Source organism: Diadema antillarum, unplaced genomic scaffold (assembly GCF_040938485.1).
Source record: "Diadema antillarum isolate AM-2024a unplaced genomic scaffold, OU_Dant_1.0 seq00001043_RagTag, whole genome shotgun sequence".
Lineage (NCBI taxonomy): Eukaryota > Metazoa > Echinodermata > Echinoidea > Diadematoida > Diadematidae > Diadema > Diadema antillarum.
This window is the reverse complement of record NW_027271874.1, coordinates 180,001-195,755: the sequence shown is the minus strand read 5'-3', so window position 1 is coordinate 195,755 and position 15,755 is coordinate 180,001. Positions and strand designations below refer to the sequence as shown.

The following is a 15,755-nucleotide window of genomic DNA, read 5'->3' as shown; positions in this document are numbered from 1 at the left end:
GATCAAAGGAAAGATAAAAAATAGCGTTTTTCTGAGCCATGTTTTTTGGCGTTTCAACGAAGCAGAAACTGGTTCGAAAATTTGGATTGAGCGCCACAGATAGGTTCCGCCCCTAACAACGACCAGAGTGATCTCATTGGTCAGTTTGCTGCTTGCTGCTAACCGAAGCGTGAAGCTCGCACACTGTACCATGGCTTTTTTTTTACTTTGTTTTTAGATTTGTCAGTCATTCCAAACCCAATTTTCATCAAATGAACTTTGAATTTCTCTTAAAATGGTATGCTCTGTACTATTTCATAAGTGTTTTCTTGGTATCTCGCAAAAAGTTAAAAGCCCAATTCTCATCTCCACCAATACTGTACCATCCCTTTAAGTGTCATTTGATTAAAAGGGTCATTTGCAGGAGATTTTTGCAGTTGATATTCTTTATGATCTGATATGATATGATAATACAGTTTCATGCAATTTTGAAAAATCTATTAAAGGGACAAACTAAATGTTTAAAATGGTATGCACTGTATCTTCCTGATTTGCTGGTGCACTGAGGGATAACTATTAACATTCAGACACATTTCTGAACATGTATAATCTTCATATGTAGCCAGGAAAACCCTAATAAGTCATTTGAACAGGAGCAATTAAAAGAAAGAAATTGCCTTTTAATATCACAAATTCATTATGCCATAAAATTATGCTACATTTATGTTAGCATTGCATGTTCATTGTGCAATATCTATCCTTTATGATTTATAATCAAGAGAATATTTCACTAAAGAAGAAGAGAAGAACAAAAAGCAGACACAGCTCTCTAAAGACAGGGGTATTATGACAATTACAAATGTCCAATTAAAAATATAGCGCTCCGTGAACCCCCTAATTAGTGCCAGCTGCATTAACCTGACATGTACCGGCCTTGGAATGACAGTAATTGCCATTCATAATACACTTGTACTCTCATTAAGTACGGTTACTATCAAACAATGATTATTAAATGATTTTATTGCTCCACTTGTTCATCTTCAATGTCTGTGCCTTTCATTGATAACGACGTTGGAGATCAGACATTTTCAGCTTTCGATTTTCTGCCATTCATTAGTGGCCATAAAATTATCAGAATTCAGGAGATTTTTAGTTTCATTTGTGAAACAGTTACATGGTGGAAAAAAAATACAGGCATAAATGCATCTCGGGAGGGCTCCTACAAAAATTGCAGGAAATGGAATCTGCTTTCTCTCTCGAAGGCAGTGCCATTATCATTTTAATTAAGCAATCACATTCTAAATGGAATGGGCACTTTTGTCAACATGACATTTTGATGCCGGATTTCAGGGGATTCACGAAATGAAACTGAAATGGGTCTAGACAGTCACATTTTGCACTGCAGGGAAGAGTAGATGTAGACATTATGCAGCTTTGCAAACTGGGTCAGCTAACTGTGTAGCAGACAAATTATCAATTATTGCAGGCCTTCCATAATTATGGTTTGCAAATGATACATGACCGCACAGAATTGAGAAAATCCTCACTGATAATTATACCACATCATATACACTTGTACCCATCTCATAATTTCAAGTCATTTCTTACTTCTTCTTTTTTTTTTTTAATCCTTTGGAAATACTTTGCAGTGCTTGACTCCCTGAACAAACCACAACCCAAATTATGAATAGGTGGTACTGTACCTTGAGAAACATTAGATGTCATTTCTTTGTACCGTAGGCTGTTTTTGAAGGCTGAAACATCAAATTTTTCTACCTGTATGTGTCATAATGCTACCACTACCACCTCCACCACCAAATATTACATTATCTACATTACAAAAAAATAATGAAAAAAGTTCTTGCACAGATTCATTACCAATTTCAACAAATGTTCGATAGATCAAGGTACTGTATTCTTGAGGGTGAAATTTAATCTCCCCAAGAGAGGAACAGTACTGAGATTTGGTGCACCAGTCAAATAATAAGATACAGTGTATTATCTCAATAATACATATTGTATGGAATGAAGTGATTAGGCTTGCGAGTCAAATTTGTTGAGCTTTAGCAGAGGAGAGCGGTGGCATGCTAATGAGAGGCAGAGTCAGTGGGGATTCTAAAGACCCTGGTTCTAAGGAGCAATTACTACACAGCCATGACAAGTGCATTCATGGCATTTTTCACATTTCCACTGGGTCAGTTTCCCCTTCTCAACCCACATCCAGATAAACAATAATCCATACAACGTATATAAGTTATTAATGTGACACATGAAAATTCATTAATTTTTCTCTTGTAATCATGTAGTAACTTGCAATCTGCACTGAATTTAATTTACATAGATAATAATGATAATAATAATGATAATAATAATAATAATAATAATAATGAATAATAATAATAATAATAATAATAATAACAGAGTATATGAAAGTTGATGTACACTAGGTTCTCAATTTTTATACATGACCTGACAAGGAAAGATTTCCTTTCAGCCAACTAAGTCTGGTCCAACCTTGTTCTCCCTAGCAAAGACTTTATAAATATGAATCTCTTCAGAGGTTATACAGTTATATTATTAGGAGGTTCATGATGTACAAATTACTCAGACCAACTGGAAAATTGATTAGAAAATATTTGTAAGGTAAAATTGGTACATGTACTACTGTAGATACTAGTACTGTATATTTTGCAAGGAACAGAGAAACCTGATTATGAGTAATGAAATGTTGCCATAGGAGACCTGTGCCATAAGAAAATGCATAACGTTTGCATGTTAAGCAACATGAATCAAAAGAAAATGGGCCATTATGTTCTCCACTGACTGGTCTGTTCTCCTTTTAATAGGAGTGTCCACTAAAAGCAATTAAAAAGTCCTATCCAACGATGTCGTCGTTACAGAATGCTGAAGCTAGGGTACACTAGCTGCTATATATGTCAAGGTAGTTCTTGCAATGGGATGTAATGATCTTAGTTACTTTTCAAGGTGATATGAAAGGGAAAGAGCATATGATTGCATTGAGTGGCTGCTTTTATTACATCTCTTGGAAGAAAGTTAATATGCAATGTGAAAGATAGATGGAAGGACAAAGTTTATCCAAAGTCGTAACTGGTGTGTGGAGTATGGAATGTACACCAGTGTATTAAAAGTATTCACTTGACACCACAGATCAATCACAGTTCATAGAGTGATGGATGAATAGGTAACAAGTATTGACTGATTAACAATTGCTGCCATCTTAAGGCCACTGCGTACTATATGACTTTCGGTCGCACTACTGACCGACTTTAGATCTGAAATAAACCACAATGGCCTCAGAATATTATGCTTGTTTATTTCACATCTAAAGTCTGTCAGTTGTGTGGTGTGACCGAAAGTTGTGTAGTGTGCAGTGGCCTTTAATAGTCAATATCAATCTTCTACTCATATTTCCCCATTCATTTCAATTATTCTAGTGACTTTATGATATCCTCTGAAATTAGACAATAGCAGTCTTGAAACTATATAGATTAAACTTCACCAATTTAGAAATGGTGTTTATAATTTAATTTCTACTGCTTTCATATTCCCAGAAGAAGAAATCCATCGAACATTTTGCTGGAACTGAAATCCTAATATCTTCATGCGCTGGGAGTATACGAGAGTTGCGCGAATGGCAGGTAAAAGATTTAATGCAGTGTGTGACAAGTCATCGGTTTACATTCAACAGATAATGAAGGTACTCAAAGTAGTCATTCCGACACGCTCATTGGCATAGAGTGCGTCAGTACATGGGAGCCAGCGAGGGCGGCTGTGGAATCGTTATGCCAATGTTTCCGAGTGATAACTTTGACAAACACGCACTCTCCGTCCGGACTATCTCTCAGTGGCAGATATGTCATATATCATGCAGTAGCGGCTGCCTCTGCCGTAGCGCCGGGGCAATTAATTTCCCACAAAGCAGGAGATGGGTGCTACTCACAATCATGCATGCTGAGATCCAGAAGGGGGTTGAATTTTGAATCAGTTGACGAGTTGTATCAATTGACGATTATCATCACAAGTAAAGCAACCCACACATGAATAATGTGTACAATGCCTGTGGCATTCGGAAATGGTTATGTTGAGAGAATTTATGCCCTTTTGTTCCTCAACTGATGATATCGACATGTAGGCAAGGTATTTCTAATACCACACATCTTTCATTCATATTTATACATCATGTAGTTTGTTGGAACAGCAAAGACAAGTGCTTGTTAGAGCTCTACATTATATATACAAAGTTTCTCTGAAATGGACACCTTAAACTTCATTGCAGAACTATTATCAATAAACCAAGTTAAAGGTATGTAGAAGTTATTCATCAGCACATTCCAGCAAGAGCTCTCTGATCATCATCACATCTTTTGTCAGTTATTCAAAACCTGTAAAACCTGTACACACACACACACACACACACACACACACACACACACATATGTTAACTGATCCTTCCCATCATCAGCTCCTACACTTTTTAATTCACTGCCCCATTACAAGTTTATCTTCCCATGATGCTTTCAAGAAGGCTATGAAAACCTATACGTTTTAAGCTATTGATAATGATTGTATTGTTTTGTCAAGCACATAAAGAATTGAAATACTTTAATGCAATCTTATGAATATCAATTATTATCTTCAAATGGTGACTTGCCATTTTGTAATTTTTCTCAGTGTATTGATACTTGTTATCTACAATAGGTTATCAAGTATGTCGCAGTTGTCTGTTTGTTCTGCATGTTTGTCTTCTCACATGTCTTTTTCTCTCATATTACTATTAAATACTTTAATACTATAATTTTTCTTTTGATGGGGTGGGGAAGGGGGAGGGAGAGGTTTAAATCTCATCTAATTCCATCTACGTACCCCTTCACTTTTCATTTAATTACATGTGCATCATATGACAAAAATTCAAGGCCAGGCACTATTTCAGTAATAAATGAATTAGGTTTGCTGGGGGAGCAGAAAATGAGAAAACCTTCCACATCATGGCACCTGAAATTTTTTCTTCTACCAGGATTCGATCGTGAATCAAGCCAGTGCTGTGAAATGCACAGTCACTCATGAATTTTGTGTGAAAGCATCCAAGTTGAAAGTACAGTATTAAACATTATGTGCAGTTCTGTGCCTTTGTGATTTCCATTTCTTTATGAAATTGTTGTGGTTGTAGTCATGTTGCCTTTCTCTGTCAGCATAGTATACATTGATATGAAATTGAGTAGACCCAAAGAGCATAGAGAACTTAAAGAGAACTTCTCTTTTTTTTTCCTTCCTTTTCGTAACCTTGATGCCCAAAAGCGCAATGAGCATCTTTTATGATGAATATTTGCGCTATAGAAGTGCACACTATTACTGTTTTTATTTGTTGTTACTACACACTGATATGAAATTCAGTAGACCCAAAGAGCATACTGTATACGCCAAATATTTCGCGAGGTTTTTATTTTCGCGAATTTCGTGAGTTGGATGCTCTTCGCGAAATTAAAGACACGCAAAAATATTGACTCTGATTGGCTATACGTTTCTCCATTCAGTATAGGACTCCACGATCGCAAATTTTACCACTCACGAAACTGTCGGGAATTCCCGATTCACGAAAATTTAGACTCGCGAAATATATGACGTATACGGTACTTGTAATTTCACTTTGTGTCAAAGTTGACTTCAATGACTATGACATAAAATCAATCAGAACAGTAAGTATTTAAATTGGATAAAACTATTACAAATTTTAATTGTTTGTACACATTTGCTTATATTCACAAACAATTGACAAACAGAAGAAATGTAAAACCTGTATTTCAAATCACTTTACAGTTGCTGAATAAGCAGGGCCAAATGGCGAGTTATAGTTGCTGACTTTTATATCAAAAACAAAAGTAGATCTGTATTTGTTATTTCATACCAATGAGAAATTGAGAGGCGATGACATCATGTGATTAGCATGTAGATATACCGTCACACGTGTACTGTGTTTGTGACCAATAAACTGGTTCAGTAAATGATGTAAAACTTGACAGAAATTTTCTTCATTTTGGGGGAGGGGATCTGAGTATTTTTAAATTCATATCCAGCGGGGGTTTTTTGTTTTTGTTTTTGGCTTATTTGTGCTTCATGTGCATTCAAGTCAGCTCAAACTAAGAACTTATCTCACAAAGTTTTTCTTCGAATATGGAAGTTGAAAGTTCTGAGGGTATTATCTATTTGTGGAATCAGGCGATCTTAATCAGGTGGTAATAAAGACATTCAACACACTTTATAACTTTGACAGGAAGCAGGATTTCCGTTCTGGGGAAAATTTGTGGTATCTCCCGACAAAGAGAATGTGCTTTAAAGAGTAAACAAAGCAGTTCTGTACGGTGACACAACATTTGCTCATGTCACAATTGCTCCAGTCTTATTTTCTCCAAGGACTTGGTGTTAGGATGAGGGTTGTGACAGGGTTTTAGGTTTAGTTTGATGTGAGGATTAGGATTAGGGTTAGAGTTATGTTTGAGAGTAAAATTTATGTTTGGCTTGGCATGCAGATATTTCATGGGAGCAATTGTCGCAGGAGCAAGTGTCATGGAACAGTTTTGTACGCATCTCGAAGGAAATTTCATCCCACATGGTACTTACTTGTAGTTCAGATAAAGGAGCAACACCTTTCTTCATCTTTTCTTGTTGTTATCAAGTTTCTCATTCTTCTTCCTCTGCATCTTTGCAGATTTAAGACATGTACTTTGTAGATAGCATACTGGGAGAGTGGTGTAATAATTTCCATCATTTTTATTTTCATACAATGTATTTCTATAGTAAAAAAAACAAACAAAACAACCCTATTGTGTCTGTTTCAATGTCTAAATTCTCCCTGTGTCCTGCTTTTGTATTGTGCACATTCTTACTGACCAGTCTTGTTATTTTTCAGGTGGTAATAAACTTCTTCCTGTGACATATGGCCACATGATATGTGTACAGTGTATGACCACAGTAGGTATACATTGCTTGCATCTAATCTTGTTTTTATAGGGAGAAACTAACCAACATTTCTTTGAACCCCTTGTTATTGTCTACAGATCACGTGTTGGCAGTAAGACAGCCAAGTACCTGACATGGGTAACATATTGAAACTTCTGGCCAGAGAGGAACCGCCTGATAACCCGCGGGTCTACATCGACTTTGAAGGTAGGCTCTTTAGATTCAAGTAAACTCTTCTGCTTGCTTTCCTATTGTTGCTTCTTCCTACAATGTATCAATGGAGCATTGTCAAAAATCGGTCTCACCTTTTTGCGCCGGGAATGTCACCATTTGTCAGACACAGAGCATTAGAAAACTCTATCATTATTAGTATTATTATTATTGTTATCATTATCATTATCAAACAAGATTCAAAGGGATAGTTTGACTCTTCTCAGACAGGGAGTTATTAACATATTAATCCATTGAGGACGGACTAACTTTGCTATTTTTAACACGCATTTCCCATAGACACCTGCCCGAGTATTTTCAGGACTTGTCCTCAACGGGTTAAAGTGGCAGTGATTAATTGCCATGTGTGTTGCACATTTTGATTCCAAGAAGAGAGGCGAAATGAAAGCAAAGGATTTCTTAACCTGTTGAGGGTGGGCTGATTTTGCTTCAAGGTGCAATTCCCATAGATACCTGCCCGAGTATATTCATGACTAGTCTTTAATGGGTTAAAGTGAAAGTGCATTCCAACCTTTTTAAAGTTGATCTTAACCCGTTCCATACTGAATTCTGAAATGCTCATAGACTTGATATGCAGGCCACCAGGTCCCCGTACAGAACGGGTTAATAATTTATGCAATATCAAAAATCTCTGTCTGCCCAGATGCCCAGCCCACAGAGTTGGAAAGAGAGGTGTTCATGAAGACGGCTGAAATCCTGAAGGAGCTGGACAGCATCTTGGATGATGTGCAGAAGTACAGCGGGGCAGGGGAAGAGATCAGACAGGTTAGTATGGGTCTTTCACATCCACTCAAGAAGGGTCTGTCTTGCCCCATTCATGTACTGGGACCAAAATCTGGAGCCTCTTCGAATCATTTCGAAAGCCCTTTGATAAAACTGATTGCTTGTCTGTTTTACATACTGCTCGGGCTGCCCGCTCAGATTATGCCCAAGCAGCTGCCCTGACTGGCTCCATCCTCATGGTAACCGAGTTCTCCTCCTGTAAAAGGCATGCACATGTGAATACCACATTTACGCAGGAAGGCAGATGTGATGCGTGCAAAGATGTACACATTGTGCCATGTTTTTCGGTTGCAGTCGGTCGAGTCAGTTGGTTTGCGGGTGATGTCTTGCAGTGATTAACTTTCGGGTCGGCAAAAAAAAAATCGCTTCTCGAAACCCGTAGTGTTTTAACCTGCAGCCGAGCCTCCTTGAGGCTACTCTAGGAGGCTCTGAAACAACCCCGGCTTTTAATAGATGGTATCAGAATCTGATCAGATCGGATCACCTTTGCCGTATTCTGTCTGTTTCTGGTGAGCTAAAAGACTGCTCGAAGCTGCTTGAGGAAATTTAAAAAACAATTTTTGCTTAGCTTTAAATGGCATACATGTATCTATCAGAGTCTCCCCACTAGACCTTTAAAGGGAATATTCTTTAGTCTACAGCTTGCCTCTTTGTATTCATTTCCTGTGATTATTCAAGGAAGCCACTGAATACATGTACATTGAAAAACGTGAGTTTGTCCACAGAAAAAAAAAAAGACACCCCATAATATAAGGTTAGATTCACAGTATATGCATACACTTTCATCACGTTTTGAGGATTCCAGTTGTGCTACATACTTTCATATTGATGTTTTTCTTTATGAAACCGCTGTGGTAAAATGTACACTTTGTAGAAGACAAGGAAATGATGAAATAGATCACTGTAAAAGGAAGTACATCCTATCCAGGGCTGGTCATCAGTCTTTCTGGCGTAGATAGACCCACTTAAAACCCACTCAAAACATCAAACCACTTCAGAAATCTCCCATTGCAATAGAATGAAGTGAATGGCACATACTATTATAAAGCAGCTGTGTAGAACGTTGTGATTGATATTATGTGGTGTTATCTGCTCAGCCACAACAGCTGTTTGTGTACAAATAGATGTGTGGAAATTTGCTTGGAGGATAAGGATAGTGGTAGGCGCCTCAGAAACGTCTTTACCAAGACAAGCCAATTTTACTGTTACGGCATGTTTGAGTAGTTTGTTGAAAACGATCATTCGTAGCAAATTTCCTTTGTTCAAAACCAAAGTTTGACTTACCTTTGTGAGATTGTGCCTACTGTTTTGTGTAGGCTTCACCAGACTAGTGTTGACTCACCATGAATTGGTGAGTCTTACAGTCCAAGAGAATGGGAATGTACGTTGAAAATGATTTGTATTGCCTATCGCCTTTAAATGTCGGGGTTCAAGGAGTATTCATGCCCGATCTGGATGTGAATAGCCTCCCTGATCCATCTTGTAAATCTCTCGGATTGGAAGCTTGCCAATACCCCATCTATGGCGAGTCGACGCTAGTCCGACAAAGCCTGCAGAAAACTAGTAGGCTATAGCTCACAAATGTACAATCAAACTTTGACTATTTAAAGGAAATTTGCTTCTTAGAAAGATTTACCAATCAGATGAACTTCTTCCATAATGATGATTATTAATCCATGGAAAACATATTCAATGGAAAACATATTCAATATAACAATCTACCTGGTACTTGATATAATTATGATGTGTGTGTCAGGCATGGCCTCATAAATCCACCACATACATATAATCATCAACCCGCCCTGTCACCTTCCCAGGCCATCTCGAGTCCTAGGGACAATGACCTGCAAGAGAAGGCGTGGTGTGCGGTGTGCCCTCTAGTGGCGCGGCTGAAGAAGTACTACGAGTTCTCCCTGAAGCTGGAGAAGGTCAACCAGGACTTGCTCGGCGCCCTCTGCACTGGGGACGAGTCGCCTGTACAGCAGCTGGAGCAGAAGCAGGCCCTGGCCAAGCAGTTCGCCCAGGTTCTCCACTTCACCCTCAAATTTGATGACCTCAAGGTATGGTGTAGAAGGAAATCTCTGTGGCAGGCTTTTTTTGTTCTTTTTTTTTCTCTTCCCTTCATTACATTTGATGACCTCAAAGTATGGTATATAAAGGAAGCTCTCATCTTTTTGTCTTCTTCCTTTTTTTCTTCCTCTCTGAATGACAGATGAAAAGGGAAGATAAACAAAAATATACAAACAATAATATAAACTAAACTAATTGTGACAACTATGTTCGGTTTCTGTTTATTTCATGCTACTGTGAGGTGTATGTTATGCATTGCCCCTGCTGGACATACACCCTTGGAAAAATGTACCTTTAAGGCTGACATTAGGAATATTTATTAACTCCAGTATTTGACCTCAAAGTAGGCCTGCCTTCCACTGTAACAATCTTTGGCAATTGCATGACATTGTCATTCTCACCTACATGTGCTATAGCATAATAATGTATAAAATGCCCACAAGTTTTAGGAATGTCAAAACATGCAAATATACATAAATTCCAATTTTTCTTCTTTTCATCAAAGCACTTAATGGCTGAAAACATTTCATTAGGCTACATCCTTAAGAGGCTTACAATCACTTTGTGTTGCAATAATTACAGATATTGCAGCAATAATTTTTTTTTTTAATACTAGCAACTGATTGGGTCTTCCCCAGCTCTGCTGCATGGTGGTTGCAATCATGTAATCGCAGAGTTGACAATACTGTAAAAGTGGGTATTTTCGTGTGAGTAATTTTTTTTTTTGCGCTCAGCTGGAAAAGATGAGTTTTGCATGTTTTTTAATTTTGTGCAATCAAGACATGAACTATCGGAACATTTAGCAAGGAAAAACATTTGCATGCTTTTATTTTTGCGCTAGTTTCTAGCTGCGCGAAATGCGCAAAAATTTCAACGCTGTGAAAATTTCCACTTTTGCGGTAATCACAGACCTCTGTATGAGGCTCTTCCCTTTTGCTACATGTCAAAAGATCTAAATGTTCTGACTGCCTGTTTTTCCTACAACCTCTTTGGCCCACAGATGACGAATCCATCGATACAGAATGACTTCAGCTACTACAGGAGAACATTAAGCAGAGTAAAGATGGCCAATCAGGTACGATTGAGTGTATGGACTGGTACTCTTAACTCTTTGTTGTAATCCTGTTGTCTTTCAATCATTGAAATCTCTCAACAAAAGACAACTGAATGATTTCCTATGAAAACCTGTAAATACGTTTACTTAGTATACTGTAAAACGAGGAATTTCCGCGTGCATTTTAATTTCGCGAATTTCGCGAGCGCCGAAATTCGCGAAATTAAAATGCACGCGAAAGTTTTTGTCTACACTACATGCATTGAATGCCAGTGGCAATTCGCGAAAATTTCATGCCACGAAAAAGGCTGTCGGCTCCAATTCGCGAAAATTTCATGCCGCGAATATATCATGTTTTACAGTATTGAAACAGCACTTCTCCCTAAGTATTGCTAGTGCACTAAAAAATTGTAAAGAATGAAATCCGTACTGCAATTTGTATTGCGAAAGGGTTTGCCTCGACTAGCTTACTAGCATATTGCTGGTTCTTATTTACCAACTATGATGTTATTTTACTTTTTGACTATTTTACAATTTGTATCATGTTCATTGACAAGGTTATTGTTTGGTAACTAAATTTCTTTTCAATACCTGAGGCAAAATTCCAACCCTTGGTCAAGAAAACTTGATGAGTGAACAAAGCAGAAGCAAACACACAAAATGTTTATTACCTCTGCCGAGGAAGGATGTTATGTTTTCACTGGCATTGGATTGTTTGTTGGTTGGTTTGTTTGTGTTCAAAATAACTCAAAAAAGTTGTCAACAGATTTGGATGAAACTTACAGGAAAGATTGAGAATGGCACAAGTAACAGATGAATGAATTGTGATAGTGATCGGGGAATTTTTATAGATTTTGAAGGATTTTTCAATATTTTGGCGGGTAGGGTCAATGAACTTGAGAGTTCAAGCTGCGCATTTTTTGAGGTGCGCATACCTTACGTGCACTAAAGTGCATGCTCTAATTTCTGCTAGGGCGAGGCGCGCTGCGCAGCTGGAAGTTGATGACGTAACAAAAGACTTCTATATTGGGAAATCGGGCGACTTTCAGCATGCATACATGCATGTATGGGTAGAAATCACTGATCTCTATGGAAAAACAAGATTAGCGATAGAAATGAGCTGCTTAGCGGAGGTCTTGCTCTCAGAGTGCTTCTCTAGTTTTCTGAATAAATCAGAAATGAAAACAAGAAAGTGATAGAACTGTAAAGTTCCACATGGCTGCAGGAAACTGATATTGGACACAATCACATGTGCCAATGAGATAAGATGTTAATGTCATCATTACACAGTTATTCTGTTGTCACCCAAGTGATGTAATATCTTTAATCTATTTGTCTTCTTCCTCTTCTCTTCCTTAGCCGGATCCCAACTGGGTTGCGGTCAACAACGAGATGGCCAATAAGATGTCTCTCTTCTACGCCCATGCCACACCCATGCTGAAGACCATTGTAGACTCCTCAATCAAGTTTGTGTCCAGGGTGAGGATTAGTAGTGGTGGCCGTGGTTGTGATGTGATGGTGGTTGTGGTGATGTAGAGGTTCTAGGGCAATTACCTCCTGGACAATTACCCCAGACCCTTCCCCTGACCCTAACCCTAATCCTAGTCCTGAACCTAATCCTAACCCTACACCTAACTGTAACCCTAATCTTTACTCTAAACATTATCACTATCAACCAGTATTCAGCTGGGGGGTAATTGTCCTTGGGGGATAATTGCCCTGATACAGATTTAGATTGTACTTGCAGATATTGTTTAAAGAATGATTTTTAGAAAAGTAATCAAAAATGAGGTACATCACTCTCTTTTTTTTATCACGTCTCTTATTTATCAGATCATTGCAGACTGTTCATTCAAGTTACTATCGTAGACCCTGTTGTAGAAAAGTTGAGATCAAATATAAGTCAGAAAATCAAACATAGGTCTATGATGTACATTGTATGAATACTCAATTCTGATTGTCTGATACCTGACTTACATTCAAGTTTTTGACTTACAATATTTGATTTGGCAATACATTTTATGAACCAGGGCGCTGGGTGAGTTTCGTTGGTGTTTGCAGTATGCTATAAACAGTAATTAGAATGAGTTGTATAAGAGTACCACGAACTAAGGTTGAAAAAGAAAGTTTGTCTTCCATCGTTTAGTTTTGTTGTATGCTCACATTATTTAAAATGAATTGAATATGAGTTTTAAGAGTTTTATGCACCAGGGCGCTGGGTGAGTTTCGTTGGTGTTTGCAGTATGCTATAAACAGTCAGTAACATGAGTTATATAAGAGTACCACGAACTAAGGTTGAAAAAGAAAGTTTGTCTTCCGTCTTTTAGTTTTGTTGTATGCTCACATTACTTAAAATGAGTTGAATAAGAATACCACGAACTAAGGTTGGAAAAGAAAGTTAGTTTGTCTTCCATCATTATTCTCCATACAGGAGTTGTCATATAATCCAAAACCTGTTGTTGTTTTTCTTTCCTCCCTTATTATTACTCTTGGTCATTCACCTTCTTTTTTTTCTCTTGCAGAACAAGGAAGTGTGGTGTGAGAAGACCACAGATGTTCTCAGTACCATGGCCCAGATCTGCAGGGTCATGATTGATAATCCGTGAGTAGATCTCAGATCTTCTGTTAGCTCTGTATGTGCCATGTTCGCACGCCTGACTCAAGTCGACGGCATGCCAACTTCGCATATTCTGCTCAAATGTACAAAGCTGCCCAAACCGATCGATAAATCGCCAAATGCCACAGTACAATGAAAGCGTTTCTCAGGATTCCATTCCTGTCGCATGTAATTTGCATTTTATGTGGTGAATGACTAATAAGTGGTGTGCCCTGCTGGATTTCCGAGTAAATTCTAAGTTTCTGTCACTGTTTTGTGTGCAAAAGTTATGCCTCTACAATTATATAGCTACTTATCATTTGAAAGAAAAACAATCATAGATTTCTCATACAATTTACATCAAAGCAATGCTTTAATAGCCTTTTCTACAACTACAACTCTACAACTTTGCTATAACTACATGCCCAGGGTAACAAAAATTTGTGAAAGTTACATAGATTTGAGAAACAGAATGTTTTCCCAAAGCATGACTTACATTGCGATCTCTGAATAATGTGGCACACAGGGGTTTACACCATGGCACATAAAGAGTTAATAATGACTCAAAAGAAGCCAAGATGGCCCAATAAAAGATGCTTGCACATCGATTTCATGTTATCAGTAATCGATTGATTGAATATTTCAAACTCTCAGCTTTCTAGTATTGTAGTACTTGTCCACTGTTTTTCTTCTCTTTTTTGCACAATGCCTACCTCACAAATTATGAGACAGGTGTGTAATTAGTCTTCTTCTTGCGTAGACCATTGACGAAATTATGGGTGCTATTAATAATGATTAGATACAATTTTTTGATGTGCAGACCGGTACACACATTTGTGATATGCAAATTAATCTTGCCTGCAAGAATTCCTGATGCGTTTAACGCAAGAAATGTATTAGCATTTAACAAAGGGTAAATGTGTTGTTATTCATCTCATTATGAAGACGTCATTAAATTTTGATTTCCTGACTTTAAGGGGATGGAGTCATTCCAGACTTGTGCATTCATGTTCCCGAATGCTGCATCAGTGAATGAGCCATGATGTGGGAACGTGTACGTAATTGTGTTTCTCGCTTTTGCAGGGACTACGTGGCCCGCTTCCAAGAGAGGGACACCGTCCTCTTCTGTCTGCGCGTCATGGTCGCCCTCATCATCCTCTACGACCATGTACATCCAGTCGGCGCGTTCGACAAGAGCGCCCCCATCAATGTAAGCCATTTTCCTCGTGCATGCACATGAATGTGTCTGTACGTAGTGGTCCCGGAAGAGTCTTGTGTGGTCTCAAATCACTTTGGAAATACCGTAGGCCCTAAAAGTGGAAATTTTACGTGGTGTGGAATTTTTTGCGAGACCAGAAACTAGCCCCAAAATAAAAGCACGCATATAATATATTTTTGCTTGGTATATGCACTACAAATTAATGTCTTGATACTGCAGAATTAAAAACGTGAAATTCTTCTACCGCAAAAATAAATAAATAAATAAAAATTACTCGCACAAAAATGTCCACTTTTACATGTGGGATGAAGGGCACTCTATAGTGTCAATGTTTTCACCTTGCAATCAAGAAGTCCTGTGTTCGAGTCCCAGTTGAGCCAACTTAGGTATTTTTTCTTCGATCCTGTCCTCATGGTTTTTATTATTTCCCCCCCCCCTTTTTTTTTTTCTTCTTCTTCTTTTTTTCCCCTTCCTAAGTTAATTTCATGTCAGTTGACATTGGTTTTTTTGACCTTGTGTACGTATTTTTTGAGGGTCCCATACCCTACAAGCTTTGCTTTTTAAGTGGGACCCTCCATTTCCATTCTAATCTTTGTATTAGGTATATACCTTAGAAACGAAATTCTGTTGTTACTCGTGACCATTTGTACGTTTTCTTTGAAATTGTTATAAATTTGTTCTGTAAATGTATTGTATATATTTTTTCTGTTTATTCAATGGAAATGGAAATAAAATTGAATTGAATTGAATTGAAATGGTAACTAGGCGAAAGATTCTATCCCTTGGATAGGAAATAAAAGAGAGGTCCTGTGTGTTGGAGGGTCACAAATCATTCATGCCAAACACCC

General features: G+C 37.9%; 1 protein-coding gene across 1 annotated transcript in view; it reads left to right on the top strand.

Moving 5' to 3' along the window:
- The window catches only part of LOC139743058 (CYFIP-related Rac1 interactor B-like), a 77,014-nt gene that overhangs the window by 55,923 nt on the left and 5,336 nt on the right, over positions 1–15,755 (top strand). Inside the window, exons 3-9 of the mRNA XM_071653566.1 lie at positions 7,053–7,161; positions 7,829–7,950; positions 9,786–10,028; positions 11,039–11,113; positions 12,452–12,571; positions 13,615–13,694; positions 14,772–14,898. Coding sequence (XP_071509667.1) covers positions 7,089–7,161; positions 7,829–7,950; positions 9,786–10,028; positions 11,039–11,113; positions 12,452–12,571; positions 13,615–13,694; positions 14,772–14,898 — 840 coding nt within the window. The 5' untranslated portion in view covers positions 7,053–7,088. The remainder of the gene's footprint in view (positions 1–7,052; positions 7,162–7,828; positions 7,951–9,785; positions 10,029–11,038; positions 11,114–12,451; positions 12,572–13,614; positions 13,695–14,771; positions 14,899–15,755) is intronic.